General features: G+C 40.0%; 2 protein-coding genes across 2 annotated transcripts; one reads left to right on the top strand and one right to left on the bottom strand.

The window, feature by feature from the left end:
- The first annotated feature begins 349 nt into the window (after positions 1 to 349).
- ostc (oligosaccharyltransferase complex subunit) lies at positions 350 to 2,079 on the top strand. The gene is made up of 4 exons (XM_085806474.1): positions 350 to 547; positions 975 to 1,068; positions 1,153 to 1,350; positions 1,452 to 2,079. The coding sequence occupies exons 1-4, from the start codon at positions 409 to 411 to the stop codon at positions 1,468 to 1,470; spliced, it is 450 nt and encodes a 149-aa protein (XP_085662600.1). The 5' UTR covers positions 350 to 408; the 3' UTR covers positions 1,471 to 2,079.
- A 1,565-nt stretch (positions 2,080 to 3,644) lies between these two features.
- etnppl (ethanolamine-phosphate phospho-lyase) lies at positions 3,645 to 13,035 on the bottom strand. Its single transcript, XM_085806273.1, has 13 exons — positions 12,769 to 13,035; positions 12,197 to 12,315; positions 11,791 to 11,950; positions 10,516 to 10,590; positions 10,198 to 10,291; positions 8,313 to 8,429; positions 7,334 to 7,416; positions 6,919 to 7,144; positions 6,013 to 6,167; positions 5,583 to 5,672; positions 4,591 to 4,721; positions 4,375 to 4,445; positions 3,645 to 4,146 (listed from the first exon to the last, which is right to left on the bottom strand). Exons 1-13 carry the CDS (start codon positions 12,828 to 12,830, stop codon positions 4,045 to 4,047), a joined length of 1,485 nt encoding a protein of 494 aa, XP_085662399.1. The 5' UTR covers positions 12,831 to 13,035; the 3' UTR covers positions 3,645 to 4,044.
- Between the last annotated feature and the right edge of the window lie 433 nt (positions 13,036 to 13,468).

The following is a 13,468-nucleotide window of genomic DNA, read 5'->3' as shown; positions in this document are numbered from 1 at the left end:
AATAGGTCACGGGCTAGGGAGAAAGCCAGTAATTTGGGTGCAGATTCGGTTAATTCATAATCGGTAGTTTTTTGTTTTATCTTTTTCTCTGAAATCTGGCGTTGTTATGACGTAAGGCTTATTTACTGTCTCTTTAACTTGACGTCACAGTAAATGCATCGATAAGGAACACAATTTAAGAGTTTAAAGTATTATTTAATGGATTTTAGAATATCTGATTCATGTTTTGCTCAAATTTAAACGTCAAATTTAAACGTCAAAATAAAACATGAATAAAATTATTCCTATTATAAGGATAGATGTAGAACAAAACATGTACTTCCGGGACACGTCAACGAAGTCGCTGCTCAGACGGACACAGTCTGCGGCTGCAACAGTAGGAGGTAGCAGGCTACATTTCCACAAACCATGGAGACTCTGTACAGCATACCGTTTTCTGTGCTTGAATGTCCAAACATAAAGCTGAAGAGGCCGTCGTGGCTGCATATGCCGTCTGCTATGACTGTATATGCGGTCGTTATTGTGTCCTACTTTCTCATCACAGGAGGTAACGTTAAATCAATCTGCTAAGCTAACATTTATGCTAACTGGTTACATCAAATCTATCAGTAGAGGCCAACGCTGTTTAAGGCCAATGCTGTTTAACGTGCTTCTGAAATACTGTCAAATATTGTTTATTTGGATGCCTTTGTTAATCAGCTTGCTAACGTTATCACCAGTATGCACGTAAATAACAATGTAGGAGAGGGGAGGCTAACTGTCTAGCTAAGCTAGCACCAGACAGTAGCTGAGTATCTTTGTTTACTTTAATTCATAAAAGTCCACGTCGTCTATCAGTAGCTATAAATATCACTTCAAGTGGGTTCAGCAGTTTTTTGTTGCAATATATCGATTGGCTGTTTCAGTGAGCTCACAAGCTGATTAGACTTTGTGGTTTGAGTGATGCATAATGAAAACTATTTTGTTCACCCTAGGTATCATCTACGACGTTATTGTAGAGCCACCAAGTGTGGGTTCAATGACTGATGAGCATGGACACCAGCGGCCAGTTGCCTTTTTGGCATACAGGTATGTCAAACAGGACAGGTTGGGAGAACTCAACACTTTAGGGACATGGAAAATGTAGATAATGTATCAACATCTGCCTTGCAGGGTAAATGGTCAGTACATCATGGAAGGACTGGCCTCCAGTTTCCTCTTCACAATGGGAGGTCTGGGCTTCATAATCCTGGACCGCTCCAACGCACCAAACATTCCCAAACTGAACCGCTTCCTGCTGCTCTTCATCGGCTTCGTCAGCGTCCTCCTCAGCTTCTTCATGGCCAGAGTGTTCATGCGCATGAAGCTGCCGTAAGTCTGAACATGATTCCCACAAAAAAACAAACACGCCCATATGAAATTCTTTGAGTTACTAAACTGTCTTTTACAAGTCTCGTCTTTTGTCTTTTCAGAGGATACCTCATGGGCTAAAGACACGGACCGCAGACTTTAACAAACATATTTGGATGGACAGATGACATTGTATGGAGGAGGCCCAAGAAGATTTCAAAATTATGGTTAAACTATAATCAACAACCAATAGCACTGACCTTAAAGAAATTAGAGACAGTCTCAGACTGGCTATGTCTTTATTGGTTTTCAATAACTCAATTTCCTCCTCTTTTCTTCAGTGTTACAAATTAGTTAAACTGATGCTTTGTGGCAGCTGACCTTGGTAGCAGCACACCATCAATTTTCCTATTTTTCTTAAAGCCAGGAGAACTGCAAAAAGTCAGCTATTTTTTCAGTGACCGAATCAGCACGAATTTTGTATGTAATTTTCACTTCACTGAGAAGCTACAACTTTGCAGTAGGTGAAATGAGTATCAGACACTGAAGAAAGAAGAGAGATAGTTACTGAACGCCACTAGGACTGAGTCACTGCTTTGAAATCACAATTAGCACTGTGTGTATCATGTCAAAGGGAGGTCTGAAAATGATTATGTTGTATGTTTTTGTTGAGAAGTAACTGAAAAACCTGTTGAACCTGCCACAATTGCATTTTTGTATGAGGTTGTGAAATAAATCTTCCTTTTCAGAGCTCTTTGTGATTGTCAAACTTTTTTTTTCCTACATCCATTTATATGACACAGACTTACATAGGTTTTATCACCTTTTGCAGAATGCAGTATTTGGGAAATGTGGATTTCATATAAGCAATGCAGTTTGTCATCCAGGAGGTGGCGTCATAGATCCATCAACAACACAACATTGAGCTGTAACAAGCCTCAAAATCACAGCTCCTTTTTATGATTATTGAACTTTAAGTGAATGTCAGAGATTTTAGGGTTACTCAGAGTTAGTATTAGAGCTTTTACGTTATTTGAAATGACTGCTTTTCTGCAGTTTATGATTTTGAATTCAGACCCCCCCCCCACCTGTTCTTTTTTTTTTTTGGCCCAACCAACACTGCACATAGTAAACCCCATTACAGGCCAGTAAGATGCCAAATTTGCTGAACACACCATCTGGTAACAACACTTAACGGGATGTGGTGCTTAAACCTGTATTCTCAAGGAGGAGGAGGGGGGGGTATCTTTCTGTAGTTTGAAAGGTGATAAATATTAGTTTTCCAGCTGTGTGGACATATCCATAAAACATAAAATAGCACAAGACTAATAACACTAAGTTCTGGAAACCATTATTTACATTATTATTTGCGTTGTTTTAGAAAAACACTACAAATCATCCATGGCAGTTTTATATACTTCTTGATAGGAAGACATTAATCATTCTGTCTGTGAAGTTCATCCCACTCATGAGACAGTGTGAAGGTCCCTGAGGGCCACTCCTGGACATGTATGAGAAAAAAGAGGGCTCCAAATGTGGACAACAGACTTTCGTTAAAGGAAAAGGTTAATCCCTGAGTCCATGCTCCGCCATCAAAGTAGTATGAAGCATGTAATTCATAATTATCATACATCTCAAAGTTTTGTTTTAAGGCTTTCCAGTGCTACAACTATTCATCATTACTGAAGCTGTGTCACAGCTGCACTTCCTTTGCAGTGGGAAATAATCGCTTCCTTCATCAAATTCAGTTATGACACTTACATTTATCTACAAGGTATTCCCCTTCCTATACTTTTTCATGTCCAGACATTCAATGAAAATAGTAAAAACAATAAAATAATAATAACTTAAGACATAAAATACATATAAAAATATGTTTTGCAACATTTTTCAGCTTTGTCCTGGTCTGACTGCTGACGTGATGCGTTATTAACACTGAAGATGGACTATAATGCATTTATTTTTCTCTAGACTGCAGGGAAATGGCCTCTTTCTATCAGAGTATAATGCAGAATGAGTAATAAACAGCTTTTGGGAACCACATCAAGTTTCTGTTAATAAAGAACATGGGAACTCTGGTAAATAATTGCAGACTTCTCAAACAGTGTTCTTGTTTGTTTGGCTGATGCAGAGTGGAACAGTAGTTTTCAATTTGTTCCACATGCACTCAGTCAAGCTGACTATCCTAGAGAGCAGAACTGGATCGATGAAGTATCACATGCAGTATTTTATTTAATACAGTGACTGACTCATCAGAAATGCCTAATGGTAAATATACAGGTATTCTAACTAAAAAACACCAAGCAGTTCACAGAGAGTCAAGCTGGATTTTAATGCAAAATCCACATTGAGACAGCATGGCATGTTTTATGTACATATACACATTTTTACTTATTAAAATAATGATTCCCTGATAATATTGGCAAAATAAAAACACACACCTCTTAGCTTGGTAAATTGCACAATTAAGGGAAGTTTTGCACCATAGTAAAATGACATTAGACATGCTATGCTGAACAAGTGGCTTGATTCCTTTGTACAATAAAATTACCTGAGAAAACACTACAATGTCATAGACACAGTACATTATTAACATCATTAGGTTAAACGTTAAGGCACTTCTTCCCCGGAATTCTGTTACCTCCAAAGTGTACGATGGCTGTTAATCAGTTCTTTAACTACGTGAAAGATGTAGTGTCGAGGTCACAAGATGCTTTATGTCTTGACGCGTTTGGTTTGTGGAGAAACTCCTTGACTGCTTCCCCTGGTGTGTACTAAACCACTCTGATACTGGTGTCCATTTTCATCAGTCGGCAGCTTGAGAAACAATCGTGAACAGATAAAGGTGAGATTTAAAAAAAAAAAAAAAAAAAAGTCCAAAAAATTGAAATTTTAGAGAGCTCTTTTGTACTTTTTGTTAAGTTTTTTTTCCGGATGCAAATATACTTGATTGATGTTTTTAATCTGTTTTTAATAAATGTTATTAAATCTTTGGGATGGGAAAGACAGTTTGTTTTGCTGTGTGGTGGTCAGTGTCAAACTTACCTTTCTTTTACTGCAATCGTTCTCTGCATTCACTGTGTTGGGCAACTTCAAGCCTAACGCTTTCTCAAGTTCTGGAAACACAGACACAACACACACGATTGAAAGCTCTTTACACACCTTTATCTAGATAGATAATGCACACATCAGAGGGATGGCAGCATGTTTCAGAAACACCGTCCCAGACCACACTGCGCTAATGGGGGAGATGTTAAGTACCTGTGAGGATGTGGTCGATCTTCTCCACTGCCAGATCAGCGTCCTCCACAGAGAAGCACATGGGGGGTTTAAATTTAAGCACATTGCGATGAGGTCCGTCAGCACTGAGAAGGATGTGCTCTTCCTTCAGCCTGGAACAAAATAAAAATCAGCTTTTGTTCTGTAGCTTTGTAGAAGTTCAAATGAAGTAGCTGAGTAACTTGAAATGCCTGTTTTTCCCAGCAGATATTTTGCCATAGCATGAAAAGCAGCCATGACAGCACAGCAGCAGACACACCTGAATAGAAGCAGCCTTAATAAGTACTATTGATTTCACCTGTGCATTTCCTGCTATCACAAAATGTTTCCTGTAACAAAAACAGTTCATATTGAGCCCCATGTCAGATATTGATAGATCAGCATCATCTGGCCTCTGTTACAGTAATACTCTGTATAATCATTTTTTGTAATTATGTCTATTTTTAAATGCATAATGCAGGGGGAACTTCATTAATACCGTACTAGACAAACTGATCAATTAGTAATTATAAAGTTCAAGCCAGTTTGTTTGAGCTCGGGATAAAAATGACAAATGGTGCACTATGCAGCTTATTGATTTCAAAGGCTGTATACGACATGGCTTGTGTAATTTAAATATTTATAGATTAAGAGGAGGCTCGAGTGAGCCTTCACTCTGCTGTATTACACAAAATATTGCACAAAGTGCATATGAAGCAGTTTTGTCTATCTCACTTTATTACATGATAAGCCGTCTGTGAGATATGAGATTAGTGTTCTTCAAAGCTTCAAAGCCATTATAACTTTGTGTTCAGGATATCCAGTGTTGTAATAAAACATAGCTGTGGAGGCATAATTACAGTTTTCACCACAGAGAGCAGGGAATGGTGCTGAGCGAAAGCCACATTTGGTTTTAGCCCTGCATAGTGTGGTATTTTTGATCACATACATGACATCAAACTTTATTCTGAGTCCTTTCTCAGACTTGCACTTACTTATAAATGACTTCTTGAGCCTCTGCTGTAGCAGGAGTAAGCTTCACTCTGTCCTTCACCAGCTCCACCCCAACAAAGAGGCCACAACCCCTGCATGATGAAAAACAATTTGGTTTAATGAAGTGTTATATTCATCTTAAAAAAAGTGACAGATCTCAGGTTTGTTAGAATACAGTGGCAGCTGTGAGTCCGAGGTAAATATGTTGTAGACTTGTGCACAATGTTTAACTGACAGTGACTGAGGAGTTCGGTGCAATACGTCACTGGCAGAAGTTACTGAATTACATGTTGGCCCAGGATTTACAGGAACATTACTTATAAACATTAAAAGCTCTCAATAGTGTTTGGGATCAGCTTTACAGCACAAGCACAAAACCAATCACCTGATGCTCATACTGTACTGTGTGTGTGTGGCTTTATCTTTGCGTACCTGATATCTCCGATCAGTGGATGCTTCTCTTTCTGCTTTTCCAGCAGATTGGTCAGGTATCGGCCCACACGCAGTGCATTACCCTGAAGATCCTCTTTCACAATCACATCCAGGACGGCCAGGCCGATGGCACACGACACTGGGTTACCGCCAAACTGAGACATTTAAAACCCCACACAGAGAGGAAAGATTACACCAAGGTTCACTTCACACCACAGAGGAAATCTGCTGATGATGATGGGGAGGTTATCCAGTACGTATATACTGAGAACAGGAATAAAAGTTTGATGTATTATGTATATTACAAACCTCCTTTATCATAAAATCTGTGTTTTTGTGTCTAGCTGTTGAAAGACTGATAACACTATACACTCTACTGTATTTTTTGTGGCTGGAAAAGATCCAAACTGCAACAAGAGAGAAGTCTTATATTCTTTCACAGGAAATAACTGTAATCTGAGACTGTCAATGGAAAAAAAAATCTGGCTTGAATAGAATGTGTTTTTCCCCTTAATGTGGAAAACAGATGTGTCGATACGCTTTGCAAATATGGACTGGAACTCTATGTCAAGGATGAGGTCGGGTCAAGAGCCATTTCTGGTCAATTTGGGACAGAAAGCAAAGATCATAGAATGTGTCCTATGTGGTTTGCATTATTTTTTCCAGTTCTAACAAAAATAATTGTATCACTTGGATCAAACCTATAGATTACCTGCCCGATGACACTTTAGCTGCATTTGCACTATTTATTACTGTCATTTTAACTAGTGTTGTTTTTATTATGACTTGCTTTTTAAAGTATATGTTGCTAGATGTATCACAGAATAAGAATTTCATTGTACTGTGTGACGTTGTCTCTGGTGCATATGAATAATATCAATAAAGATTTGATTTAAGTGCTCTTACGGTATTGAAATACTCCATTCCAGTTGACATGAATGCCTCTGCCACCTCTCTGGTCGTCACAACGCACGACATGGGGTGGCCGTTGCCAATGGGCTTCCCCATGGTGACGATGTCGGGCACAAAGTCCTCTCCTTGAAGCTGGAAGGCCCAGAAGTTGGTGCCAACACGCCCAAAGCCCACTTGGACCTCATCGGCGATGAAGACACCCCCTGCCTTACGGACATGTCTGTGAAGGAGGAAACAAAAATCCATGAGTGTGGAGAGATTAAGCTTTCACTTAAATACATGCAAAACAAAACACATTCTAGTGTGTAATATGTAATTATATATGCCCAACATAGTTGCAGTCAGTTAATAATCTGTAATAATCTGTGTATGAACATGAATGAGTCTCTGCAGCCTTGTGGGTACGTACTCTGCCACTTGCTGGAAGTAGCCAACAGGGGGAATGACCTGTCCACCGCAGCTTTGCAATGACTCAGCAATAAAAGCAGCAATCTGTGCAAGAGAAAATCAGTCAGTGGGAAGCCAGACCGATTAGGTGGAAAAGAGGAGGAGTCCTGGCATCTTTGACTTGTGCAATGCTTGGCCACAATGTCACTGTAGGTCACTGCGGCAAAAAGAAATGATGCATATTTCAGAAGATGAGCACATGCAATGTATAATAACATACACGTGTTACTGTCTTCACTGGGTTTCCTCCTGTAGAAGCTTATTTGCACAAACATCCATTACAAACAGCTTCATGTATTCTGTACGATCTCTGGGCTGACAACACGTCCCTCTCACCACCGGATGCATGGACATCAACCTCTGGTTGTGCTGTTAAACATTGGATTAAAGGCCGACAAGTTTGGACACAGAGAGTCCCCCTACCCTACACATGTTCTTGTGATCTGGGATTTGACCCTAAAAGCGTCGAGAGTCCTCAGCCTGAACCTGGGAATTGTGAGAAAAAGTAAAAGAAGAGGAGAGAAAAAGGAAAGGTGGAAAATTAATAAGCAGCTAGAAATAAAATAAAAATTGAAAGGGGGGTAACAAGGGAACTGCCACTGATGTCAAGACTGAGAAATATTTTATAGTAGACACATGCACACGCACACACACACAAAACCAAAATACATGTTGGTGTCATGGCTGTGTACATTTGCTATTTTGAATCGTATCTATTTTCTCACACATTAGCATACCAGTTTTATAACATTGCATAAAACTTTTTGTTATCCCAGGCTTCTTCCTAGGAAAGAAAATGAATTACCCTTAAAAAAAAAAAAGACAATCAATCAAAATCTCTGTATAAGTGAAACACGTTGCGGAAGTTATTGCAGCAACATTACATTGACCTTGTGTCAAGTGATATCTGATAACACAACAATATTACACACACTCCGTACCTTGCCTCCTTTCTGGTGGACTTTGTCTATTATATCTTTGACTTCATCAGCATATGCTGTTGCAGGAGCGGGATGGTCTGCTCTGTATTTGCCTCTGTACACATCTGGGCTGGGAGCCTGTTCAGGGCACAAGAAGGTGAAATGATTACTATTCATAGAAACAAGGCATACAATGATTGTGACCATGTGATTCTTGATAGGTAAAGTGTATAATATATCTTCTCAAAACATCATTGATCAATCTCTTCCAAACATATCACTGTGAAATTGAAGTGGGCCAGACCAGAAGGTACATGAACACACCCAGCAGTGCCAGAGGCGAACCTGACGACACTACAAGTGAACCGAGTTGTTCATAGAATAGAGTCATATCAGTGTGTGGTGGTCATTCTTCTCTATCTATATCACTGTGAAGATTAAACCTCACTTAACCTTTATAACAGGAATAAAAAGAGGAATGTGTCTGAAAACAAAATGATTCTAACTTTATGTGCAACCGAGTATATAGTGAGCAGCATATTCATTAAACAAAACATGGACCAATAACGTATCAAAAAGATCAGCACTCAACATGGATATATATATATATATACATGGATATATATATATATATATATATATATATATTTTTTTTTTGACACATAAAATGTTACCAGCCGAATATTTGTCAAAGAATATCGTGACCTTGAAAAGTCTGAGACCACTCTTAAGACTTTTGGACGTCACTGTATTGTTCTCACATGCTGTTCTATGCAATTAATCAAATATGAATGTAACAGATCTCCTTCAAACTGGTCTGTCCACCATATGTTGAAACATTTGGCTACACTTGTCCACCCAGGGTTGTGTGCATCTGGAGATTTATGTGAACATATGTGATGAACAGACATGACTGTTTGGGGAGCTAAATGTATGAGGGCATGAATTTTATGATGGTTTTGTGAAGGGTAAGCAGAGACCTCAATGAGCAGCATCTGAGACTCCTTAGTGTCTATGATCATAAATAATATATGCAAGCTGGTGAACTGCCCCTCCTTTGCCATGTAACATTAGAGCTGGGTATTCCTCAAGTTGCCACGCCAGACTACACCAGTGATAATGATGAAGGAGCAGGGCAAGAATTCACACAATCACACAACACCTCTAGACATACAGCTCATTGTTTTACCCTCCACCCTACCCTTGGACTTTAAAAACACAAATAAATTGAAACTTCAAGCAGAGATGCTTGTTTCTGAGTACTGAGTATGAAACCACACAGCGTATGTGATTTGTAGTAGTAGTGATTCAACAAAGGCGTTACAAAAGTGGAACATCTCTGCCATTGTTGCTGACTTATGGCAGCAAGCTGATGCATGTTTGCTGTAGATCCAGATAGTCATCCTGCTCTGCCTCATTCCAAAGAATCTCAGGTGGAACTGTACAGTATGTGCATGCAGTTATGTGCTTCGCATGTTTAAATTCAAAATAATACACACTAATGCGGGTGAGTAGGAGCTGCAGTGTTTTTTTCTGATGCTCCTCTCTACACATCATGGTAGGCTGGGGCTGTTTGGTTAATAATAACCTGCCTCTCTGCCGTCTTGCCGGTCCTATCTCTGTCCTCTGTGATTAAGAAAGTGCTTTCAAAGAGAGGCCTCTGACACCAACAGTAAAATGCCTCCTTTCAAAAGCACTTCAGTGACGCCTTGCCCCGTTGAATTTTCCATAAAAAGCACTTTGGTCTCCCGCTGCATCTCTGTTTTTATCCACACATACACACTGATGTCCACGTGTGTGCAAGGTGGGAGGACTCAGCGGCCCCGCCAAAGCCCAATAGAGCAAGTAGAGTCATGGAGTTTTAATAGTTTGCAGACGGGGAGACAGGGAGAGAAAAAGCACTCACCACATGGACAAATTGATTCTGCACAGCGTCTGACAGCTGGTGGAACTTATACGGACTGATGTCAATGAGCGATGACACGTGGCCGTGGTACGCACTGCAAACAAAGAAAACAGGTCATTCACCACGTCAGAAAGTTTCTCAGTTGCAATATTATCCAGACTATTAAAACTTCTGTTGTAATGTGGATATATGACAGAGTGTTACATAGAAAATCAATATAAAAGAAGGACTTTCACCCCTCATTATCAATTGTATACTTTCATTTTGCTTGTCTGTCATGGAACCAGGTGTTTCAGAACGACAGCCAGCAACACTTACTTATCCAATGTGATGATGTCTTTGTGGCCGCTGTACTGCCATGCCAGTCTCAGAGCCAGGTCATTGGCCTCGGAGCTGAAGTTCAAAGGGGCAACGGTTACTTTGAGTTACTCAGTCACCACAAAATACACAGGTACACAGGTGTAGGCACAGACATCACTCGCACGTCAGCCATAGTTTCATGTTTTACTTTCCATTTCCATAAGGGCATATGAGGTGACACCTGCTGATAGTAACTTAAAACTTAGTTTACTTAAAAAAAATTATGTGGGAGTTGTAAGTGGCCAGTTACATGTACCAGTCTTGCAAAATTAAAAACAGAATCACATTGCCAAACACCAGAGCTGAAAGCATCATATAGAGCATATCCGGTTCTGGTTCCAGTTCCACTGGCCCGGAAAACATCTACAAAAAAATCTCTCATCCTATCGGCAGTAACCACCCTGAATAACCAGAAATAGACACGTGTTGCTTTTTACAGCCCCCTCCTTTATACAGTAGTATGATTGGAGGATTGCACTTATAATGTTGTTTTTTAACGTTTGATTACAGTCTTGTTTTTAATGTTTCTGTATGAGCCTGCCAAAGATGAATTCCTGTCACTCGTGACAGACAATAAAGTTCATCTATCTATCCTGTTTGAACATGGCTCATACTGTTTGAGTGGTTTAAACTTTTTTAATGATTCAGGAAGGGATTCGTAAAGACTTTTGGAAGTGCTGGTGCACTTTTGAGAACCTTTGCCTTGTTTGGTCAGGTTTATGACTTCCATCACAGCCTTTATTACCCTGTGACTAATAAATGTTTTCTAGTAGTGAGTGCATATGGTGCATTATATATGACATTACAACCAGATAATTCCTGTTCACAGTGCAGAACTGCAGCAGTTGGTGTCAATAAATAACTACTGACCAGACCGGTGCCATTGTGACAACCTGCTGTCTGTGTCCAGACAAAGAATGCTGAATATGCAATAAATTACACTGTTTCTTTTGTTAACTGTGTTAACTGATGTGGGATGTTCACTTTTAGCTTTTTTCTCAGACTTGAAACTTTGTCTATTTTGTCTTAAATTCTTTTCCATGATGGTAGGTCTGATATGCATTCATGCATCCTGCTTCAGACCAACCTTTATTGCTCCTCTGATGGATACTCCACCCTTAATCTCTGCTATTATCTGTACTCTCATATTCCCCCACTGGTCCACACCCTGGGAACAAGTCAGTAACTCCAAGTTGTTTTGTTGAGTATTACAAAATATGCAGACAGACATACCCAGAGTTGACAAAGTAGCACACTGACAGCTTCTCAGGCAGTGAGGCCTGCAGCCTCTGGGCATACAGAACAAGGTTGTCATGCAAGAAACGTGAGTTGGTGTTGAGTAATTCCATCTGCTGAGCTCCTGCCTTCACCACATCTGGGTGGCAGTGGCCAACTGAAAAACAGAAGGAAGGATGCACAGGATTAGAGCAGGTCAACATGGTCCAGATTAAATACATTCATTTATTAGTCTGATTTTATAGGTACATCACGTGACAGCTCTGAAAAGTTAAATGTCAGAGCTAATTGCATAGAAGAGGAACAAGTTATGTCCATACTGTTCTTTATTATTTCTTTCAGGCATGTGTGTGTGTGTGTGTGTGTGTGGGGGGGGGGGGGTTGCACATGAAGGGGTATTTACCATGAGCCACATTGTTAATGCAATCCAAGTAGCGTTGTCCTTTTTCATCATACATGTACTGGCCTCTGGCTTGCACAATCTTGATCGGGTCATGACTGAAGAAAATCTTACAGGACGGCCTGCAGAGCAATTAATAGGGCAGTTATTGCACTGTGTTGCAAAGTGGTAACACATTAATATGATATATACACGATCCACACAAGCAAACTGACTTCTCTATCTTACAGATAGTAGCAGGGACGTAGCCTACGTGTAAAGTAAAAATGATGAATTGGCTTCTTGGCTACAAATTAAGTTACTAATAAATGGGAAAAAAACTAGATGAAGTATGTATAATCTCCATTAAATTCAGTTTGCTGTGGAACTAGTTATTATAATTCGACAGAAACAAATTAAAAAACGTTGAAATTACTTAATAGCTTTCTGTGGAAAAAGTCTAACGGACGTTTTTTCTTGTTTTGTTTTGTTTTACCGGAGGATATTCACATAAATAATTAGTTATGGAGAAGCTGGTTTGAGCATTGTTCACTGTACACTGGAAACTTGGTGGCGTAATGTGTCAGTCATCTTACCCAACGTGCCTCTTCCTCAAGTCTAACGTCTTGTTTTTCTCCAGCTTCTCCACAGACATCATGATGTTGTCCAGATGAGCTCTTCCTCTCACCTCAACATCAGCGACATGTGCTCGAGCGCACACCAAGACTTTATACACTCTCTCTCTCTCTCTCTCTCTCGCTCGCGCGCGCGCTTGTCAGACAAACGCCCCAAGGGCTGGGAGCACGCGGAGCGGCGGCTCGCGCTGTGCTCTCGTGCTGCCACCTAGGCGCTGTTTAACAGCTGGTACCAGGTGGCTCGAGGAGACAGTCACGTGTGAAGATAAGTGTGTTTGAAAAGCACACCGGTACCGTGTAGTGTTTAACTTTTGGAGGGCGGATATCGGTCTTTTATCAAACAGCTGTGTAGTGGTGGAATGTAAACCTATTCACACACCGAAGGGAAACTTTTTTTTTTTTACACTTCTGCCACCTTCTGGAAAGAAGTAGGCTAATGCGTTACATCACACTGAAGATTGACTCAGAATTTTCTTTAGATTGGAACAATATACTTTTTGGTGTCCACGAGAAACAGAAAGAACAGTAGTCCTATGTCATAAACTTGATAATAATATTAGGGAAATATCACATACACAAACCTAAATTTAGTCACTGTAACCCGTTTTGTGGCATTCCAAAGGGAAACGGAACAGTACATGCAAAGTATCTGTGACTCGAA

This window comes from Trachurus japonicus, chromosome 18 (genome assembly GCF_045865225.1).
Source record: "Trachurus japonicus isolate A0001 chromosome 18, Traja_1.0".
Lineage (NCBI taxonomy): Eukaryota > Metazoa > Chordata > Actinopteri > Carangiformes > Carangidae > Trachurus > Trachurus japonicus.
Note: the sequence above shows the minus strand (reverse complement) of the source record. Positions and strands in the feature narration are given on the sequence as shown.